At 37.7% G+C, this 22,004-nt stretch overlaps 1 protein-coding gene across 9 annotated transcripts in view; it reads left to right on the top strand.

Moving 5' to 3' along the window:
- cask (calcium/calmodulin-dependent serine protein kinase (MAGUK family)) overlaps positions 1-20,055 on the top strand; it is a 172,079-nt gene extending 152,024 nt beyond the window's left edge. For 4 of the 9 annotated variants that reach the window (XM_012956939.3, XM_031895960.1, XM_031895962.1 and 1 more), the window contains 5 exons: positions 2,213-2,278; positions 2,391-2,471; positions 3,351-3,553; positions 4,195-4,278; positions 16,985-20,055. In XM_012956939.3, the coding sequence (XP_012812393.1) occupies positions 2,213-2,278; positions 2,391-2,471; positions 3,351-3,553; positions 4,195-4,278; positions 16,985-17,161 (611 nt within the window). In that variant the 3' untranslated portion in view covers positions 17,162-20,055. 9 annotated transcript variants of the gene reach the window in all.
- Positions 20,056-22,004: the final 1,949 nt, after the last annotated feature.

Raw genomic sequence — 22,004 nt, forward strand, 5'->3', positions numbered from 1 at the left:
TGTTATAATGGCGCCATTAGCTGTGTCTAATTTACAAAGACTCTCCATTTATTCCTAAGTGGGCAGTTTATGGATTGCTAACCAGTTATTAAAGGTCAAGTAAAGCCCTGACAAAAGTTTTTATAACTTGAAACTGTTCATTGCATAAATCTAAATGTAAAAACATTTTACTGCCCCTTACCACTTTGGTTAATAACTCTGCCTCTTGTAGGCATGCATACAGAGCTGACACTGTGCTGGCTGTTCCTTGACCAAAGCTAAAGGACACATATATATTTTAGCCCCTGACATAACTATGGGGAAGAGAATTCAGTGCATTATTACACATTTGGAGGACTCTAGAAGAGAGCTGATATATGATATTAAAAAAAAACATAATAGCTCTATGCAATGAGCAGTTTTACATGGGTGTAACTTTCAGTCAGGGATTTATCTACCTTCTGATAAGTAAAGAATGGTGGCTTTCACCACTGGATGCAATCAGTGCTTCATTATACACATGCATCCACAATTACTAAAATAGAAAGTAATATTTTAACAGAATAATATACATTATTTGAATGCATGCCATGAAATGTTAACTATTAGATATTAATATCCTATGCATGAATAGATTATTGTTGTGTAAAGTGATACTGGCATCTCCAAGCATATAGAAACATTAAGGTTCCTGAACAAAAATGTAATTTTTGAATTTACTGTTTTAAATAAAAGTAGTAGTTACCAATTCCAACTAATGAGCAGCTACCTCTGATTAGCCAGATGCTGCAGAACCTTCGTTGGATTTTAAGAGGTTACATGGCAGAAGGCACATCCATGTTATTCAGGTTGTCTTGACAGGGCTTACCCTATGCAAAGCCTATGCTTGGTACTCCGCATTTATGTACACGGTTTGGCAAAGTGGAATGTAACTTGGACTCATCAGACTGGTTAGCAGAAAGTAATCCAGTCTTCCATAAAATTCATCAAATTTTATTATGTCCATTAAAGACACACAGGTGCATTACAGGACAGAGGGGAGCAGGCTTAGTGCATTCTATGGCTATAAGCAGCTATAGTTTCTCCTCCAGATCCTACTCATTATAGAACACACTCAATTAATGAAAATAATAACCAAAATTATGTAAGCAACACTGGAGGCAGATACATAAAAATGAAGGTAAAATAACAATAACTAACAATAAGGTGTATATCCATACACTTAGCAAAGCTCACAAGAGAAACCCACAGTGCTGCATACACCCATTAACAAAACAGTTTGATACTATCCATCACCATTTAGGTGACTGATTAAGCGAAACAGAATGTCAGAAAAGGCAACATTGATATATTACTCGTTAGAAGGGAGGTATTTTGGAAATTTACATTGGGGATTTTAGCCCTTAGGGATCTTAACAAAGAATAGAAACTGGCCTTATTAATTAATGTGTGATACTCCATGGTTTTGGATGATGTATGGATACCTATTTACCTTATGATTCTTATGTATGTGTGTATGAGTGTTGCTTCTTTTTGGTTGCCATTATAGTAGTTTACATGGTGTTTTTGTACATTTTGATGATTATTCTTCCTTAATTAAGATTAATTATAGCTGTTTGTTGCCAAGATATCCATTAAGCCTATTTCCCCCCTTCAAAGTAGTGCACCTTTTGTGTTTTTATTGGAGTAAATAAAGATTGAAGAATTTTATAAAAGCATGGATTTCCCTCTGTCTGTTGAGTCCAAGTTGCATTCTGCTTTGTATACATGTTTATTGTGTATGGAAACCGTGGAGCTGTGAATCATTGTGGGGCTCTTTAAGAGTAGCCGGGTGAAGCACCTCTATTTTGTATTCAGCTTGCTTATTTTTTGGCTCCACACTTGGACAGTGGACAAATGCTTATAGGCAGTACACAAGACAAAGCATTCAAATATCAGGAAAATGCTAGGTCTGTACTGAGCCAAAACCAGAAATAAACAAAATGAATTGCAAAACTTGCGCAATCTAATTTGGCCTTCTGCCTGGAGGTGGAATTATCACTTTGCATATCAGCTGTGTGAAGTTAGTTTAGCTGTTTCTAAAATATCCTATATTGTCTTTATACTCTTTGACACATTTTAGTTCAAATGTTATTGGTAAAATATTCATTTACAAAGTAAGGAAACTGTTGTCCTTGTTGGAAATACATGATTATAAATCCTTTTCTTCCCCACTTAGTCTTTGACCAACTAGACCTGGTCACATACGAAGAAGTCGTGAAACTGCCAGCTTTCAAAAGGAAAACGCTTGTCCTTTTAGGTAATAATATTTTCTGAGAATATTTTTGCATTTGTATTTCTTTTAATATTTTGGGAACTAATTAAATAATGTTCTCTTTACTCTATGAACGCCCCACTCCACCTGCAAAAAGGTGCACATGGTGTTGGCAGAAGACACATAAAGAATACCTTAATTACAAAACATCCTGACAGATTTGCCTACCCCATCCCACGTAAGTGTTGCCAATCCTGTTTCTTTGCGTTTAACTGTAAAATACATCCTTTTTTTTATACCCAATATGTCTTGCATCTGTGTGTCTTATCAATGAGAAATGAAGTAAATGTAGAAGCAACACAGTTAAGTACCTGTATTATTCTGTGAGTGGGGCAGTCTGGTTGTTAGGGTCACTGACCCTGGTGACAAAGTATATTAATTCCATGGCAAGATGTGTTGTTGTTTGTAATAACTTTTATCATATCCATACTTCTGAATGCTTTAAAACAATCCCCTTACCCGCCCAACCAGGGTCAGTTGAGCCCACATTCCAAACTGGAGAGCTGCAGTCATGATTTGTCTTGGAAATACTTAAAGTTCTTTTGAAGGTCTATTATTTTATACTAAATACCCTGGTTTGCAAAGGAAATACATTCTTTTACAAAAGATGTAGCTTTTGCCAGATATTTGCACTGTTAACAAATTTTTGGCATAATTTAATGATTAATTACACAGAATGTAATAAATTTAATTCAATAAAATGTGCAGCAGTTTCTGTATACTCCATTTAACTTGTGATTTTCTGTATGATTTTCTTAAATTTATTTTAAGACATGCCCTGTAGATACTTATAGGCAATACAAACCCGCAAAGCCCAAAGCAGTTTGTTATAATCATTCATTCTTGCCCAGTGAACATGGTATGGTTAGTGGGAATAATAGCTACTTCTTACAGCACATACAAATGAGTCAAATAATCGAAATAAAAGAGAAAAGCTTAAAGTTTACTATATACTTCATCCGTAGAAACGACTCCTACAGTTTGCTTAATTGTGGGTTATGTGGCAGACTTATACTGCTTCCCCTTTCTTTCATTTTATAATATTATACAAACGTAGACACAACAAGACCTCCAAAGAAAGATGAAGAAAATGGAAAAAATTACTTCTTTGTATCTCATGACCAAATGATGCAAGATATCTCCAACAATGAATATCTGGAATATGGCAGCCATGAAGATGCTATGTATGGAACAAAACTGGAAACCATACGAAAGATTCATGAACAGGGACTTATTGCAATACTTGATGTAGAACCTCAGGTAAACCGTTTAACCTTGACTGAGTCATTTGCATGCCTGTGTTTAAGCTGTCTGTTCCTCGGGAATAGCATGTAGTCGATGTGTTAGTTTATTTACAAACCATGGCAAGCACTAAAAGCAATAAGAGATCAGGATTTATTGTAACTAAGCACAATATCATACCCAGATATTACAATGCCCATTTACTGTCAGGACTGCATAAGATGTCCTCCTTGCACATCATTTTTACTGACAGTGCTTTTTGAGTTATTGCTGTTTTTTTGGGGGGGGGTTTTTGTTTTTTTTTTAAAGAATAATGGCAGGTGAGCTATTTTGTCACTTGTGATAATACTGACATTATTCCAATATTGACAAATCCGTATGTGTTTAAACAACAAACTCTGCTTTATCTGCTGCTAGGCCTACAACCAAACTATCCCAAATGGTCCTACCTTTAGATCTCAGTAGTTAAGCTAGTGCAGACCTGGTTGTTACCAGTGTGAGAGGCCAACTGAGAATGCCAGGTGATACACGACATAACAATAAAATAGTTATTTGACTGTATGTAAAACATAAAATTTATTAAAATGCTTTATTTTTGTTTAACTATTTATTTTGTCAGTCCATTTTCTAACGGAGTATATTTTTATTTCTTGTTGCAGGCTCTTAAGGTCTTGAGAACAGCAGAATTTGCTCCTTTTGTTGTCTTTATTGCTGCACCTACAATTACCCCAAGTATCAGTGAGGTAAAACAAAACTTGTTTTTACATTTAGACAGCTCTGTAATAAATGTAAATGAGCCTATTAGATTAATGGTGGTTGCTGCTGTATATGCTCTGATCCAGAGTGCATTTCCAAGACTGCTGCTTTATTGTCCAAAAGGATAAAATGACGGTTTGTGTGTAAATGTATGTTGTACAACTCCAAACACCTATGTCTAGTTGGAAGGCAATGTGTTACAGATCTCTGCCATCTTGAACACTAGATGAACTGGAGAATGTCCATGTATTTAACTGTTATGTGCAATATAACAGGCATCTTACTGCCAAGCAGTTGGCTTGTGGTGAGTTAAGCCAAGCTGTGAACGTTATTATTAACTAGGTTACAGTAATTAATATTGTTTGCAATTGTTTTACAATAGGAATTGAATTAATATTGAAATGAAGAGGTTATAAAGGCATGGGAGAGTATGTGGTTGGGCACAGATAACTAAATATTTATCTGCTATGTTGTAATAATAATAATTAGAAAATAATTGTAATCTGGTGATCAGTATAACAAGTAGCTGCCTACAAATCCATGATGACAGTTGGCGTATATGTTAGATGAAATAATCATTCTTGTTTATGCACCCCAGTTACAGACCATGTCTGAAATTGCCTCTGTGTGCAAGCAGAGATTTGCATAAATACTCCAAAACACCTTTTAGCATCATTTGTACATTTTTTCATTCTCTTCTGTTTTCTGTTGATCTATATTATTTTCTTTATTTCCCTAAATTGCGGCTTTTCTTTCCCTTTTACTTACATACTTGCACATTTTATTAAGCTTCCACGATGGTGCAGAAAGTTACCTGTAAGTACCAGCAAGGAACTGGAACAAAAATATACTTGCTTCCTTAGATGTAGAATAGCTAGCTTCTTAAATCCTTGTGTATTTCAGTGATTAAGCTATGTTTAGCTCAGTGGTATCTCATGGAGAACAATGCAAAGTGTAACTTTCTCCTTCTGCTTGTATCATTTCCAAAGGAATTCCCAGTGATAATAACCAGAATAAAACCGGAACTGCCCTTTGCTAAACATATCTAATCACTGTTAATATCTGTATTATGGCTAGATTTAATCTGTGCAAATCCTTGTAGTGTTGATTTTTCCATTCCCTGCTGTTATTGAAATTGCAACTACAATTAACAGACTGTTGGACACCACTATGCTGCACAGGAACATTTAGTATGGCATTCATCACTGTTTGAAGAGCCAAACTTTAATTGCAGGATTTCTGTGCAATACAGTGGAGGGGTACCCACACACACTGTCTTATATATCATTCTGATTTTGCTAAATAACCTTTGTTTAACCTTGTTTAAAGGCAGGTTTCCCTATATGTGCAACCCAAGGGATGGTGCTTGTTGTATCAGGCAAACACTTGATTCCCTTGATTTTTACATTTCTCTGTTGTTAAGATAGATGTCTTCCTTTCTGCCTTGCCATACACATTTCTATTAAGAGATAATATGTAACATATACTTCTAGGTTACTGAGCCAGTCAGGCATACTAGTGTAGGTATTTTCCTCACTCAAATAGGTGGCTTTATGCTCTTATCTTTGTAGTGCTTTTAGGCACTCAAATAGGGGGGGACACAGAAGTCAGTGTTGGCATGTTTAGGTCATTTGACAGCAATAAAAATAAAAAGGTAGTGGGTAATGTATCTTGGGCAACTCACCATAGCTTGTAATATGTATAGTAAAATATTTTTTTTGTTTCTTTAAATCATGTCATGTTAAAGCTGCAGTTAAATATTCTCCCCTTTGCACCCCAGCTGGAATTGCACAGTGAGTTAGCTGGATTTGGTTAAAATTTGGGCGCCCATTGCAGTGTTCAGGTTGGGAGTCAGACTGGAGAAGTACACACCTCTGCACCCTAATATTACCTGTCTAGGAACCAAAGTTGTGCACAGAAGTTACATATAGAGGGGGTACAGATTGGGTGTGGGTCCTACAGTAGCAATGTTTTGCAGGTTATGGTTTGAGTTCTTCCTGAGCTGCACATCAGTAGTGAGTGTGCCTAAGGTCCAGACTGAAATTCATAATAAGCCCTGGCATTTCAAGTTCATAGAGGCCCAAATAGCTCCCCCCAGCCGAATAAATAGTGACTGCCTATGGCATCTTAAAGCAGCCCCTCTGGCATTTGCCAGAATTCACAGAGTGCCATTCTGACCTGGACATGTTTTCACAGATAGGGACAGGATCATAACATCGAAGCCCACAGCATTGCAAACTCGCTGCAACCCCTGTGTCAATGTGGATTGGTTGTGCTTCCTATGTCTCTGTCCGGTGAATGGGCATAAACTCCAGCACCTGGAGCTCAACCAGAAGTAGCAAGAAATGAGACAAATGTTAAAAATGTAACAGAGCTTCATAGTAACAACAGTAAAGAAGCTTTTTCATAATGTTAAGTGATGCTAAATACATTGGGATTGGTTTGTGAAATAGGATGTATCTATATCCCCTTTAACACTCGGTGCAAAGGTGATAACGTCTGTCATCTTGTTTTTAAAATTCAGCGTGTTAAATGGCTCTCTAATTGTTCTTGTTTGCAGTTGTGTACTGCAAACTAGATTACTTCTGATTTTTCTCTCCATCACCCCTAAATTGATATTCCTTGTCTCCTATTGCAGAAGTAAAACCTATATTTAATGTCATTGAGATTTAATAGGAGCAGTTCAAATTCTTGCCTGTTGGAGAGTGCTAAGACTCTACACCTTTAATGTGTAATGTTAGAACAGTAATGTCACAGTTTAATTACATCCTAGGATGTCGAAGTAATATTGATATACTGCTAATGACTGTTTGTCATTAAAAGTAAACAGTCAGTATTATTTTTATAATCTCCTAAACCTGATGTTAAATGGTTTTTAAAAAAAAAAAAAAAAATAGGTTTTATTGTTTTGGTTATATATTTAAGTTATTTGCGTGTTTTCCTGCCTTTATATGGTACATTAAGAAGAACCAAATTACAGGCAATCCTCGGGATTCCATGAAGAGATAGTGTATGTGCTTAAACTGGTATTCTGCCCCTTTAGGGCTCTGGCACACGGGGAGATTACATTTACACGATTTACTCTTTCGCCGGTGGGATGGCATTTCGGAGAGGTTAGTCGCCCTTGACAAGGGAGATTTGTCGTGGGCGACTAATCTCCCTGTGTGCCAGAGCCCTTAAGACCAGATATTTTGTGTTTTATATTATTAGCTAAAGTCAACAGCTTCAGATCAAAAACTTTACTCTGTAGAAAATGTACTAAGTAGCTACAAGCTTGGGTCATTCAGTCATAATAAATGAGTTGCTAAAAACTTGTGTACTCAAGTATCTGTCCTTTTCCAAAGCTCTAGGGATTGTTTTAACTTTTATTCATTTAAATCTGGCCTATCTGAAATCTAAAGAAGCCATTTCACTAACCTCTTCCTGCCAAACAATGAAATTGCATCTAATCCTTAATAATATTAAATGATTGTACAGTAGTAGAAACTGTGATTGAAGTGGTGAGGCAATAAAATAGTACAGAGGAAAGACTGCTGAGGCTGGCAAAAATAAAGGTCAGAGAATGGTTAATAGGTAACTGTAACAGCTTTAGGCTGACAGCAAGAATTACTGCAGGAAAGCTTAGAAGAGTGAGGAGTGAGCAGGACTTCACTCATCTCCACTGTGTCCCATAATGCACCAGGTAGGACTGCAACTGTCTTTGTCTTTGCATTTGCCATGCATTTTTTTATTGTTAGGACATCATTTCACATCACTTTTTTATTTTAAAACCTAAAACCAATATTTTCACGTTAAATCAGCTAAACCTTATCCCGAATGATCTTCCATAGCCCTGTGTAGAAAAATCTTGCAAAATGGGAAAAATGCAGAAAGTCAACAAAGTGGAGGTGTAACAACAAACTGGCCCTTAACCCTTTCACTGCCAGCCGTTTTGGACAAAGCGCAACTTCTACTGCCAGACAGTTTTTGAACATTTTGCACTTGGGGGGACTTTTAGTTAACCCAGGAAAACAATATATCATTTTTTTCAGGACAACCTAAGCTTTAAAATATGGTAGAGTTTTTGTGTAATTCCAATTTTGTAACAAGATATAGGCTTCTAAATGTCTAAAAAATGAAAAAAAATATTTTCCATAATATAAACACAGAAAACCAGAAACGAAAATTAGTTTATGCATGAAAATACACCTAATTTGAGATTTGGAAAGTCCCATGTCTCCTGAATGTGCCAATACCAAGGGGCACATTTACTAACCCACGAATCCGAATTGGAAAAATTCCGATTGGAAAACGAACATTTTGCGACTTTTTCGTATTTTTTTTTGCGATTTTTTTCGGCGCCTTTACGACTTTTCGGAAAGTGTCGCGACTTTTTCTTTACCAATACGATTTGAGCGAAAAAATGCGAGTTTTTCATAGCCATTACGATGCACTCGTATCTTGTCGCAAATTTTTCGTATTGAGCGCTCGTAAGCGGCGGGCGAAACTTTCAGACTTAGCATGATTTTGGAAGCCTCCCATAGGACTCAATGGCACCCTGCAGCTCCAACCTGGCCCAAGAAAAGTCACCATACTGAAGCTTGAATGAATCCGAATCTTTCGTACTCGGCGCGAAGGCTACGAAAAAGTCGCGACTTTTTCGCGCAAGTAGTAACGCTACTAAAAAATCACCAAATTTTGCGCAACATTCGGAATGGCAACGAAAAAGTCGCGAAAATGTTCCGAAAAATCGCCAAATACCGATCATTACGAAAAAAACGCAGTCGGACGCATTCAGCCCGTTCGTGGGTAAGTAAATGTGCCCCCTAATATATATAGTTTTATGGAGATTTCTCACTTGTATAGGTCAAAAACTCCCAGCAGTACACTACCAAATTTCCAAAGCACTGCTCCAGAAAGCTGCATACTTTAGATTTTAAGGCCAAAAATTCCGCTAACAGAAAGTTTATCCCAGAAAATTTTACATTTTTAGAAAGAACAGATTCTGGGGAATCCAGATTAGATAGAACTGTCTGTCTGCTCCAAACTATCAAGTCACAATGCTTTCCTAAAGTTATTGGTTTTTATCAAAATTTGTGAATTTTTTTAAAAATCGCTTCAAAGCTTCCAGTCTATAGTATCTTATCTCCTACAGGTCATAAAGTAACCAAATAAAACACCCTAAATATGAACACCCAGGGGTCCACTGAACAGTTTGATGCCCAATATGTATAGGTTTAGCTAAGAATGTGGCATGTAGGGCCCCCAATGTGAACATACCCCCATATGTACTGTCATTTCTGTCATTTCAGCTTCTGCAAAATCAACATTTACATCATTATATGTGGGATAAAGCTAGTAAAAAGTACATTCACCCCAGAAAGCCATATATTTTTGGAAAGTACACATTCCCCCAAATCTAAAATGGGTACCCATGTCTTTCTATGCCAAAGTACCAAGCCATAAAGCTTTCCTAAGTTTGACGATTTTTATGGAATTTCCAAAAATCACCTCAAAACTTCCACTATGCAGCATCTAACAAACACAAAGACAAAACACCCTAAATATGAACCCCAGAGGTCTACTGTGTTTGATGCCCACTGTACATAGGTTTATCAAAGCACATGGCACTTAAATACCCCCAAATATACCTTGTGCACACTAAGTTCATGGCTTATCCAGGGGCGCTTCTGCCATTAGGCGAGTTGAGAAACTCGCCTCAGGCGGCAGAAGCGGCCCAGTTACCAGGGGCGGCAAAAAGCCGCCGGTGCAGAGAGAATCGCTTAGGCAGAAAAAATGTAGGGAAAGGGTTAAAGCAGGGAATCTGCTTTTGTCCTGTTTCCAAAAATCCAAAATGAACTTTTTTAATTGCACTTTTATGAAAGCAAATTTATTTTTCATGCACTTCACTTCTGTCTCTTGGTTTCTTCTTTTTAAATTCTTTAAAAAGGAAAAAGTGTTATTAGAAGCTTTACATCATATTTGTTTGTTTGATTTACTTACCAATCGGACCCTCCACCATATTATATTTACGGTAATTTGGCACAGTGTGAAATAGCCAATTACCCACCATCCATTTATCTGCATACTTTGAACAAGCTTATTAATGCATCTTAAGATTACCAAATATTAATGCATAACACTGTTTTGTACTGATATCATATATACAAAACCCCTTGTTACACTGGTTTTTCTTTTCTTGTAAAAGATAATATCTTGCATATGTGGAACCTGATTGTTATACAGAAAATAAATAAAAACAATTTATTAAAAAAGGAAAAAGTGTCAGAGCTTGCCCTATAGCGTAACACTGAATGGCCCTGGTGCCCTGCCTTGTAGGAATGGTACTGACATTTGTACTTGTAGTTCAGCGCATGTGTGTGATAATTCTGATCTTCCTTGGGCCCCCGGTATCCCCTTTAACATATAGTGCAAAGGTAATGACGTCTATCATCTTGTTTTTAAAATTCAGTTTGTTAAATTGCTGCAGTTGTGTTCTTGATCTAGTCCCTTCCCTAGGCCCCCCGTGTATATTGAACACAAAAAAGAGTCCAATTGTTTAATAGTAAAGTCACATCCGTTAACCTAAGAGGCCGCCATTTACTAGCTGGAAGCAGGAGGCAAGCACGTCTTATGCACTGATCGTTAGTCTGTTACTCCCCAGCGCCTAGGCTGATGCTCTCCTTCCACAATTCTAAATGTCAGGTTTACATGATACCATGGATTCATGCAGCATTTAAACTCTTGGTGAATAAGGGAAAGCACGTTTTATGTGATAGTTTAACACTCTCCTCCCAGCAAAGATTTAACAGACTGACACATTTATCAAAGCAGAGCACTGCATCATTTCCTGAATTGCATTGTTCTTTGTTATGGGGGCTTAAAGTTTTGCTAATTGAAAATCATTTAACTGGGTTATGTACTATAAGGGGCAAAGTTTGCTACAGATCTTATCACCTACAGCAGTGATACCCAACCAGTGGCTCAGGAGCAACATGTTGCTCACCAACCCCTTGGATGTTGCCCCAGTGGCCTCAAGGCAGGCGCTTATTTTTGAATTCCTGGCTTGGAGGCAAGTTTTGGTTGCATTAAACCCAGTTGTACTGCCAAACAGAAACTCCTGTAGGCTGCCCGTCCACATAGGGGCTACCAAAATAGCACAGCCCTCATGGCACCGCAGGCAATTTTTTCATGTTTTTGTTGCTCCCAACTGTTTTTACATTTAAATGTGGCTCATGGGTAAAAAAGGTTGGAGATTACTGCTGTATAGCAACCACTGTTTACTGGTGGTAATAAGTCAGTCTTTTAATTGAGGGTCAGTGGAGTTCATATGTAAGTTACGTAAGTTTCTTTGAATGTAATGTAAGTTTTGCACAAGTTATGTACATTTGCATAAGTGTAGGGGCCCAATAACCAGTCATTCCTCTGTAGGAGGCACCAATAACATTCAGTAAATAGTTCCAAAAATAAACGTAAATTGTCTACGTTTTAATGTAACCTTATATGTAACCTACACAATTTGCTTACCTTTCGTGCTGCGGCACAACAGTACCCCTTCTTCCCCCCCTACAGCAGCCCTGCAAACATGTAATTGGTTGCTATGGGTTACTGCACCTAAGCAAATGTTGTGCTTTTTAATACATATGGGGGTAAGTGTCCAACAGGAAAGTATGTATGAAAGAAATAGCTTATTTGTAAGTGTAATAGAGGCAAACTTTAAATGTAAAAGAAAAAAAAAATCGTTTTCACTTCACAAGTCCATTAGAAGGAAACATTTCCCCTGAACATATGCCTATAAAATATACTGATGTCTATAAAAATATATTAAATGAAATAGCCCATATGTAAATAAGGTTTCATTTCACAAGTCATTTCATGAAAAAAAACACTTTCTTTATACAGGTATGGGACCTGTTATCCAGAATGCTTGGGACCTGGGTTTCCGGTTAGGGGGTCTTTTCGTAATTTAGATATCTTGGGATTAAGTACAAGTTACTTTTTTATCATTATAGAGAAAAAGGAAATCATTTTTAATAATTAGAATTATTTGTTTATAATGGAGTATATGGGACATGGCCTTTCCGTAATGAACTTTCTGGATAATAGTCCTATACCTGTACTGTATAATTTCATACAGAAAAACACATCAGCCAATGAATAGACAGCTCTGTCTTGTGCTCTTACGCTTGTTATAGTTAGGAGAACTGGCAAATGTGTGCTTTATATGTTTTTATGTAATGACTGTAGCAGCAGGTGGCAGTGGCACCATGTAGAAATTAGAATTTAGCAGTGTGCTGCTTTGCCAGCTTGAGAGGACCTGAATGGTCCAACACATCGCTGTGATCATGTCACTGTAATATAAAGGTGCATGCCCTTAATATTCACACTTTCAGGTGTTTTGTAAGTTAATTCAAATATTGAAATATAAAGCAGTCTGTAGAATTGCTTGTTATTCATGCTCCTTCTCTGTCACTCCTACTAACAAATCCTCTACCCCGGTTCCGCTTAGTGTGGGGGTGCCTCAGGGCTCTGTGCTTGGTCCCCTGCTGTTCTCCCTGTACACTCTCTCTCTAGGAGACCTTATTTCTTCTTTTGGTCTTAAATATCACTTATATGCTGATGACATCCAGATATGTTTGGACACCCCTGCACTAACCACTGATGTTCAAACCCAGATTGGTAACTGCCTCCTGGCTATCTCCTCCTGGATGAACCGACGCCAGCTCAAACTTAACCTAGCTAAAACAGAGCTCATGGTCTTCCCGCCCAAACCTGGCCCTCCTCCTCCTTTCACCATTACTATTGATGGCATGACCATCAACCCTGTAAATTCTGCACGCTGCCTTGGGGTTATCTTTGACCAGTCTCTCTCCTTCTCTAACCATATTAATAACACTGCCAAAACCTACCGCTTTTTCCTCCGCAATATTGCCAAGATACGCCCCTTTCTTTCACAAGCAACAGCTGAAACACTAATCCATGCCCTTATCCTTTCCCGCTTAGATTACTGCAATCTCCTACTAACCGGCCTCCCAGACTCCCACCTCTCTCCCCTGCAATCAATCTTAAACTCTGCTGCCAGGATCCTCCTGCTCTCTCCTAAGAGGGATCCTGCTCAGCCTCAATTAAGCTCACTAGCATGGCTGCCTGTCAAGCAAAGGATAGCTTACAAAATCCTTCTGCTGACATTCAAAGCCCCTTCACTCCTCTGCTCCTCACTACATTTCTTCACTGGTCTCCCTACATGTTCCTGGTCATCTCCTCCGCTCCTCTCAGAGCCTCCGTCTGTTTACACCATCCACACCCACTGCGCTCTCTCGTCTTAAACCTTTCTATCTCGCTGCTCCTTACCTCCTGGAACTCTATCCCTGAATCCCTCCGTAGGGAACACTCACCCACTCTCTTTAAGAAAAAACTCAGCTGTTACCTTCTGGAGCACTAAGACATTATGCCCATACATGAGGCACTCCTACCTTCCAGTTTGTGCCTGTATGTTACCCAACCACTCAGATTGTAAGCTCTACGGGGCAGGGATCTCCTTCCTACTGTGTCTCATACCACATGGCACTTATATACATATATATATATATATACATATATGTATTTATTTATTATATCACTCGTCCTCCCTGTGTGTAATTTTGTATTCTGTAAGACTGTACAGCGCTGCGTACCCTTGTGGCGCTTTATAAATAAAGTTATACATACATACATACATACATGTACCTTGTTGTACTAATGCAGTCGTTAGCCTCTTCCTGCTTGAGTTAAATGGACATTTAGGTTTCATTTAGCTTTTTTTTTACCATGCCTTTCTCCATTGCTTTAATAGGAAAGAAGGAAGCCTTATAAAAGCCAATCGGTGGCAGCCCTTACTAGCCTCCATGGATTGCTTTATACTATCCCCAATACATCTTCAGTCCATTAAGGGAACATTTATGATTGCTTGAACCTTTTGGCTTGAGCAATCAAGGGAAACCCTGTGTGAGTTGAGGGTTTCAGGGGAAAATACCTTAAGGTGGCCACACACGTGGCGATCTGCAATCCGATTCAGCCCTGATGGCAGATTTTGCTCAGGCGCCTTCTATGGCGCCCGATCAAAATCTTTTGACCTGGCCGATCGGCGAGTCGACCGATATGAGCAGCCTCCTGCGATACCAGTCAACTCGCCGACTTGCCATACACACACCGAATATCGTACGAAACGAGGTTTCGTACGATATTATCGGTGCGTGTATGGCCAGCTTTAGTTAGTTGAGGTTAAATAATAAATGCCTGAAACTTTTTATTATTTAAGAAAGCCCACTTAGGGGAAAAAAAAAGCTCAACCAACAAATCATTTTTACCTGAAACCCTATGTGAGTTCCTTTGATTGCTCTAGCCAAAATGCTTAGGCAATCATAAATGTGCCCTTAAGTCACACACACTCCTTCATAAGCTACTGAGACTTTAGTAATTAGCATAAATTAAGGAGCCTTCATTAGCTTTATCCATCCATAGATCGTGAACCTGAACTGATTACCTAATATCTAATGTAATCCAGTTAGAAGCATGCTGCAGAATGTGTTGGCTGGAAGATGTTTTTTACATTATAGCTAAAAAGTTGTGCAGCATGTGGCTTTAAAGGAACAGTAACACCAAAAAATAAAAGTACTTTAAAGTAATAAAAATGCACTGTTGCCCTGCACTGGTAAAACTGGTGTGTTTGCTACAGTAACACTACTATAATTTATATAATAAGCTGCTGTGTAGCCACGGGGGCAGCCATTCAAGCTGGAAAAAAGGAGAAAAGGCACAGGTTACATAGCAGATAACAGATAAGTTCTGTAGAATACAATAGTGTTTTATCTGTTATCTGCTATGTGCCTGTGCCTTTTCTCCTTCAAATGGCTGCCCCCATACTACACAGCAGCTTATTTATATAAATTATAGTAGACTTTCTGAAGTAAACGCACAACTTTTATCAGTGCAGGGCAGCAGCACATTATATTTTAGTTACTTTTATACACTTTAAATTTTTGGTGTTACTGTTCCTTTAATACAGACAGATAACACTTGCAGCATTTTATTCAGAGTCCTACCGGTTGTGCCAATCATGCTCTTGATGTACTGTCCTGGGTTAACATGTACTGGGGCCATATATCCTAAATCCCGGGTGATTAGTTAATTTGCAGAAACAAGTTACCACTGGGTTTCACTGCAGCCATGCTGTATGCAGCAAAATACATTATTAGCCAGGCAGCGTTGATTTGGATTCATATGTTTCTGGCTTTACAGAATGAGGCAACAACCTTAATCCACTGCATCTTTAAGTGATTCAGTAGGTTGGAGAACCTATCAAACAATATCTTTATTCTGTTAGTTTTATACTCAGCAGAGGAGCGGGTAGAGAGTGAGACTTTTGGTTTTACAAAGAAAAAAATCACATTGTACAAGGTGTTGTGTCAAATTCGATCTTTCTATGAAAAAAGTCAGACCCTTAAGGTGGGCATATACTGTGCAGTAGTACCATTGTAATGTTCTGTTCCTTTGGTACAACCACCTGGCAATTTGGAAGAGCAGGAAATGTGTAGGGAGAGCTGTATCTTTTCTCTTCCTGTCAACTGACTGAAGGAAATCTCTAATTGGCCACACAACTTGAAATACATGCCCAGTAAACTCGAAGAAAGGAATGCCCACTTAGAAACAACTAGGCTATGATTTGGTGCCTTACAGCATGAAATACGTAAGACTTTTATGGACATGTAAACGTTAATATATATGTTTTATTTGACCTGAGCCTGTCACGTTGGATCTTTGAGTGCCTGCTCATCTTCTGTATATGCATGCCCAACTGGTCGGGCAGTACTGATATGTGGGTTGACTATTTGTCGACCTGCAACAGACCCTAACCTGCCCCACTTCCACCCATGCCCGAACTGGCCCTCAGCTTTGCATCTATTTTTACGGACCTGGACTCGACCTGACATCACTGAGGGGATGGGGCAGGCAAGTGCTTATAAATAGCTAACACCAGACCTGCGCACACCTGTGACCCACAAGTTGGGTGGGTTTGAAATTGGCCAAAACGCTATACTAAATATGGGCATGATGTGCCTTCTGAGCACCAGAAATTAAGGTTGTGTTGCTCTCCATATAATGGATTTTTTTTTTGCTTTGTAACAATAGTTAATAAAGCAAAGTATCAGAAGTTGGTTGTTTGTGTAGCAGAGGGTTAACAATAGTGTTTTCTTCCTCACTGTCTAATGGTAGTTGTTTGTTTTATAACATGGTTCTGTATAAAAGTATATTGTTTATTTGATAAAGGAAAAGGATTCTGTTTGAAAAGCTCATGTAGAATCTAGGCCATTTGAAGCTTAGTACAGGTATGGCATCTGTTATCTGAAATGCTTGGGACATTGGGTTTTCTAAATTATGAATCATTTCGTAACTTGGATCAACATGATAGGATTCCTTTCACTGCAACAGAACCCCTTTAAGTCTGCTTAAAAACCATTAAACATGAAATAAACCAAAGAAGCCACCAATATGGATTCATGCAGTTTAGGTACATCAAGTACAAGGTACTGTTTTATTACTATAGGGAAAAAGGAAATCATTTTAAAAAATTAAAATTATTTGCTTAAAATGACATCACGGATTTCTAGATAACCGATCCCATACCTGTACTAAATATTGAGATTTTTTTTCTCACTTTTTAATATTACTTTGCAGGATGAGTCTCTTCAGCGCCTGCAGAAGGAATCGGAAATCCTCCAGAGAACATACGCACACTACTTCGATCTTACGATTATCAACAATGAGATTGACGAAACGATTAGGCACCTGGAGGACGCCATCGAGCTTGTGTGCACAGCACCGCAATGGGTTCCCGTATCCTGGGTCTATTAGACCACTCTCAAGATAACTGTCAGCATTTTATTACTTCAGACCACCTTGTGCAGTACTTGGAGAAACCTCTCGTTGACTTTTTCAACCATTCTTGGCCCCTAGAGACTACCTATATGTAGTGTGGCATAAATTTATAATTATCGTCATGTCCTATTAGATGGAAAAGAAACCTAAGCAAATTTTAATGCTAATTTAAAGAGACAGTATCTTTTTTACCTTTTGATTTATCCTAGATTGTATTAAAATAACATTTTTGAAATATATGCATTAATCAATTGTTTGGAATGTTATATTTTTGGAAACCATTGGGTTTTTTTTTTTTGTTTCAAAGGCCTCTGAAAACTGCACAAAATGATATGCTGCTTTCTATTATCTATTTTAATAATGTAAACATTTGAGTTTTTCTTTTACCAGGGGTGTCACACTACATTCTTCTGAGAGTCTTAGGTCAAAAATCAGATTAGCAAAGGCACTATTTAATTTATTGGAATAATATAGCCTGCATCTATTAAAGTGTGAATTTCCATGTCACAATGCCCTTTTTATTTTAGATGGAAAAAAACCCTTTACTGCATACCGCTTTTATTTGATACTGTCTCTTTGAAGAAATCTGTAAACTATTAGAGATATGAAATCGGGTCTTAATGCATGTGGACAGTCGCAAGCGTTTATACTGTTGGTGTATCTGTGTTGAACAAAGCTGTAACCTACTTACAGAAACATACATTCCGTTCATGGGAAGTCGTACCCCAAGGGAACTGAATACAATGAATATAACCAAGTTGTAAACCTATGCACATCCCTTGCATTTTGGGCAACTTTATAAGAAAAAAAACAGAGAGAAATGATTTTTATTATTAATCATGTAGTGAAATGTGTTTGTAACTTTGTCTCAATTTAATTTGTTGTAAACAGGAGGGTAATGACTGATTCTTTTGCCATTTCAGATCCGTGTTTGTCTGAGAGTATTAACGTTTTAATTCAGTTGAAACAGAGAAATGCTCTTTGTTTTTTGTTTTTAATGCGTATCTAATTGTGACAAAATGCACAAGTTTTCCGAATGTGCGCAAGGCGGTTGGGGATTCCTATCAAGTAAATATCCCATAGGTTCTATTTAATGAAGAAAAAAAAAGAAAAAAAAAAAGCCCTGTAAATTCTTCAGAAAAAAATGAAAAATGATTATAGTCTGACCAATATTTTATTATTTTTTTTAAATATACTTCCTTTTATGTGTTCCATAATAAAAATGCCTTTGGGTCATTCATTATTCATCAACATGGCTGGGAAATAAACCTGTCTTAATTCTGGTAATGCGTTGGATGATTGTATAGTTAGTCTAGTGATTGCATAGTGTGTTTGCTCCGAGGAAGCCGCCGTCGCTAGGCAAGACTTCTCTCTTCCATTTGCTCAATACAATCATTGAAATATGAAGCACAAGTGTATATGTTTAGGCACAATGAGATGAACTGCAGCTGTGAATGAAACTCAATTTCATACTTTTGAGCGATTTAAAGAAAATCTCTACAGTCAATAATATGTAGTAAATAAAGGGTTAGTTTTATTTATATTCTTTCAAGGCTAAGACAAGTCAATTTTTAAACCACATTTATATGGGGTCTTCCGGTAATCACTTTCTGACTGAGCTATACGTCAGTATATTCTCTTCATATGAAGGTTTTATCCATATTACTGTATTCTCTCTCTTTATTGGTAAGGGCAGTGTCCATGGCCAAACAGAATTATATCTAAGGACCAAGTATAGGTGAGAAAATGTGTTTTATTTTGTTTGCCTACCAATGCCGATGCTTCTGTTCATGTGAAACTGGTACTGTATAACTGTGCCGTTGCCCAGTGTGTTTGCCTAAAGCTTCTTCCAAATGGTACGGTCTAAAGTTCTTTCTTTTTAAGAGATCAAGTCCTGTTGAATGTGGTTTTTTATCTTCTGGCCATACTGTGTTACACACCAATTGTGATTGTCTTCATTAAACACTTGGGAATTTTTTTTTTTTTTATAATGTCTTACTGAAAACACCACATTTAACTGGGGTAACCATTCATTTAGGGGTTTGCTAGAATGAGTCTCCTGCGAGACCTGTTTGACATAGGAAACATATCAATAACATTATCTAATATCAAAGCCTCTCCTCCGCAATGATTTTATAACTGTGTCGCAAGGAGACACTACTGGTGCTAGAGAAAATATATATATATATATTTCATGCTTTTGCTCAGTAGGTTTGTTTTTAATACATCGATATCTTCCAAACCCAGGGAAGTCCAGCCTGCCACCCATAGCTGTTACTAAGAACTGCAGTTCAGCAGTAGCTGGAGATTGGACGGCCCTCTTCTGACCTACGTCTGGTTTTATTGTTTTAAAATGTTGCCAAGAAAATGTTTCCAGTGCCTGTTTATAATCCTATAACATAGACTTTATATCCATGTTAATTATTTCAAATGTACGATCATAGCATTTCACTAGCCGTCGCTTCCACATACCTTTGTTTTATTGCATGTTGGGAAATCTGTCATCGCTTTGATCGTAGCCAAGACAAAGGGCTATATGTCATTTAATTGTGCATATAAATGAAAGATTAATTGAACATCAGCCCTTCTGCCATAACAAATTAACGTGTGGTCCAGTTCGTTCTTTCAACTTCCACACCAGTAATTTCTGGAAGTAAACTGTGAACATGGGTGGCATTATTTTTATTGAATACCAGTTGTTTTGTGAAAAGTATGTACATCTGACTAAAGCATATGGGTAACAAATATCTTAATCCGTTCTAGAAGTCTCAACTGTACATAATGAATTATAAAGGAAGAAACAGACACTGTTACTTTGTAAAATTGGTTAATTGGCATTAAACCAGGTAAAATATCGTTGTAAAATGTTATCCCTGTGTGCAGTTTTCTGTGCAGCGTTGTCATTTCATTAAAAAAATGTATGTGCACATAAAATAAAAAGCCCAGCTAGTGTATGTATTTTATATGTATATCATTCTATACATTTATCTACTGAGAACCCTCCCCCCCCCCCACAAAGAATAAGTTTGAATGCTGACCATTATGACGGAATCCCAGCCATATAGCTAATAAGTTCAATAAACACACTACAGTCCTCCTCTCCCATCAGACAATGAAGTGGTATAGCAATAGGGTACTCTGCATAAGTTCTTACATAGTTTCACATTGTTTTTAACTCACACTAATACATGGAAAGTACCTTTTATTGGCTAATTTAGTTGACTCTAAAATGCAAGATTAACTTAGATCCCTTCTTGAGAACTGGCAGAAGGTTGGATTACAAAGAGTGGTGGAAAATAGAACATTTTCTAATTGGGCCAGTGTTATCAGTGGAGTACCGCAGGGGTCAGTCCTTTGCCTTTTAGCTTGTTTATTAATGACCTGGAGTTGGGCATAGAAAATACTCTTTCTATTTCTACTGATGATACTAAATTGTGCTAAACACAGTATGCTGCATCACAGAACGATTTGATAAAATTGGAAATCTGGGCAGGAAAATGAGGTTTATTGCAAAGTTATGCACTTTGATAGAAATAATATAAATGCAAGTTATACACTAAGGGGCTGATTTACGAAGACACAAATTTGAATCCGCATTGGAAAAATTCCGATTGGAAAACGAACATTTTGCGTATTTTTGCGATTTTTTTCGGCGCCTTTACGACTTTTCGGAAATTGTCGCAACTTTTTCGTTACCAATACGATTTTCGCGAAAAAATGTGAGTTTTTCGTAGCCATTACGATTCGCTCGTATCTTGTTGTGACTTTTTCGTATTGAGCGCTTGTAAGCGGTGGCCGAAACTTTCAGATTTAGCATGATTTTGGAAGCCTCCCATAGGACTCAATGGCACCCTGCAGCTCCAACCTGGCCCAAGGAAAGTCACCATACTGAAGCTTGAATGAATCCGAACGCTACGAAAAAATCGCAACATTTTGCGCACCTTTCGGAATGGCTATGAAAAAGGTGCGTCTTTTTGCGCAAGTTTTAACGCTACGAAAAAATCGCCAGATTTTACACAACATTCGGATGGCAACGAAAAAATCGCCAAATACTGATCATTACGAAAAAAACGCAATCAGACGCATTCGGCCGGTTTGTGAGTAAGTAAATGGGCCCCTTAGTGGTAGTGTATTGGGTATCCTTAATGGAGAAGGATCTATGGGATTTTGTAGATAAAAAGTTGTCCAATTCCAGGCAGTGTCATTCTGTGGCTACTAAAGCAAATAAAGTGCTGTCTTGTATAAAAAAGGGCATTGACTCAAGGGATGAAAACATTTTTGCCCCTTTATAGGTCCCTGGTAAGGCCTCACCTTGAGTATGCAGTGCAGTTTTGGGCTCCAGTCCTTAAGAAGGATATTAATGAGCTGGAGAGAGTGCAGAGACGCGCAACTAAACTGGTTAAGGGGATGGAAGATTTAAACTATGATGTTAGATTAAGGTGGAGGTTTATTTGAGGAATACCCTGCTGAATGAAGCTGTGATGGCAGATTTTATTAATGTATAATATCCAAGGCTACAGTGGTCTTAAGATCTACAGTTAGTTTAGGCATGTGTTTATACATTTCTGTATGTGATTTTATTGATAAGTCTGTACAGGTATATACATATATATATGCACTGGATTCTATATGGAAGGGTTGAACTTGGAGTTTTGTCTGTTTTCAACCCAAATTAACTATCTTTGTAAATTATCCCAAAAGCTTCCATTTTGTAATATATTAAATTAGCCAATTAAAGTGTATGCTCAGTTTTTGGAAGTGTTTTTGTACTATTGAAGTTACTTTTTCAGTAAGACATTTTATTATATACACTGCACAC

This window comes from Xenopus tropicalis, chromosome 2 (assembly GCF_000004195.4).
Source record: "Xenopus tropicalis strain Nigerian chromosome 2, UCB_Xtro_10.0, whole genome shotgun sequence".
Taxonomy (NCBI): Eukaryota; Metazoa; Chordata; class Amphibia; order Anura; family Pipidae; genus Xenopus; species Xenopus tropicalis.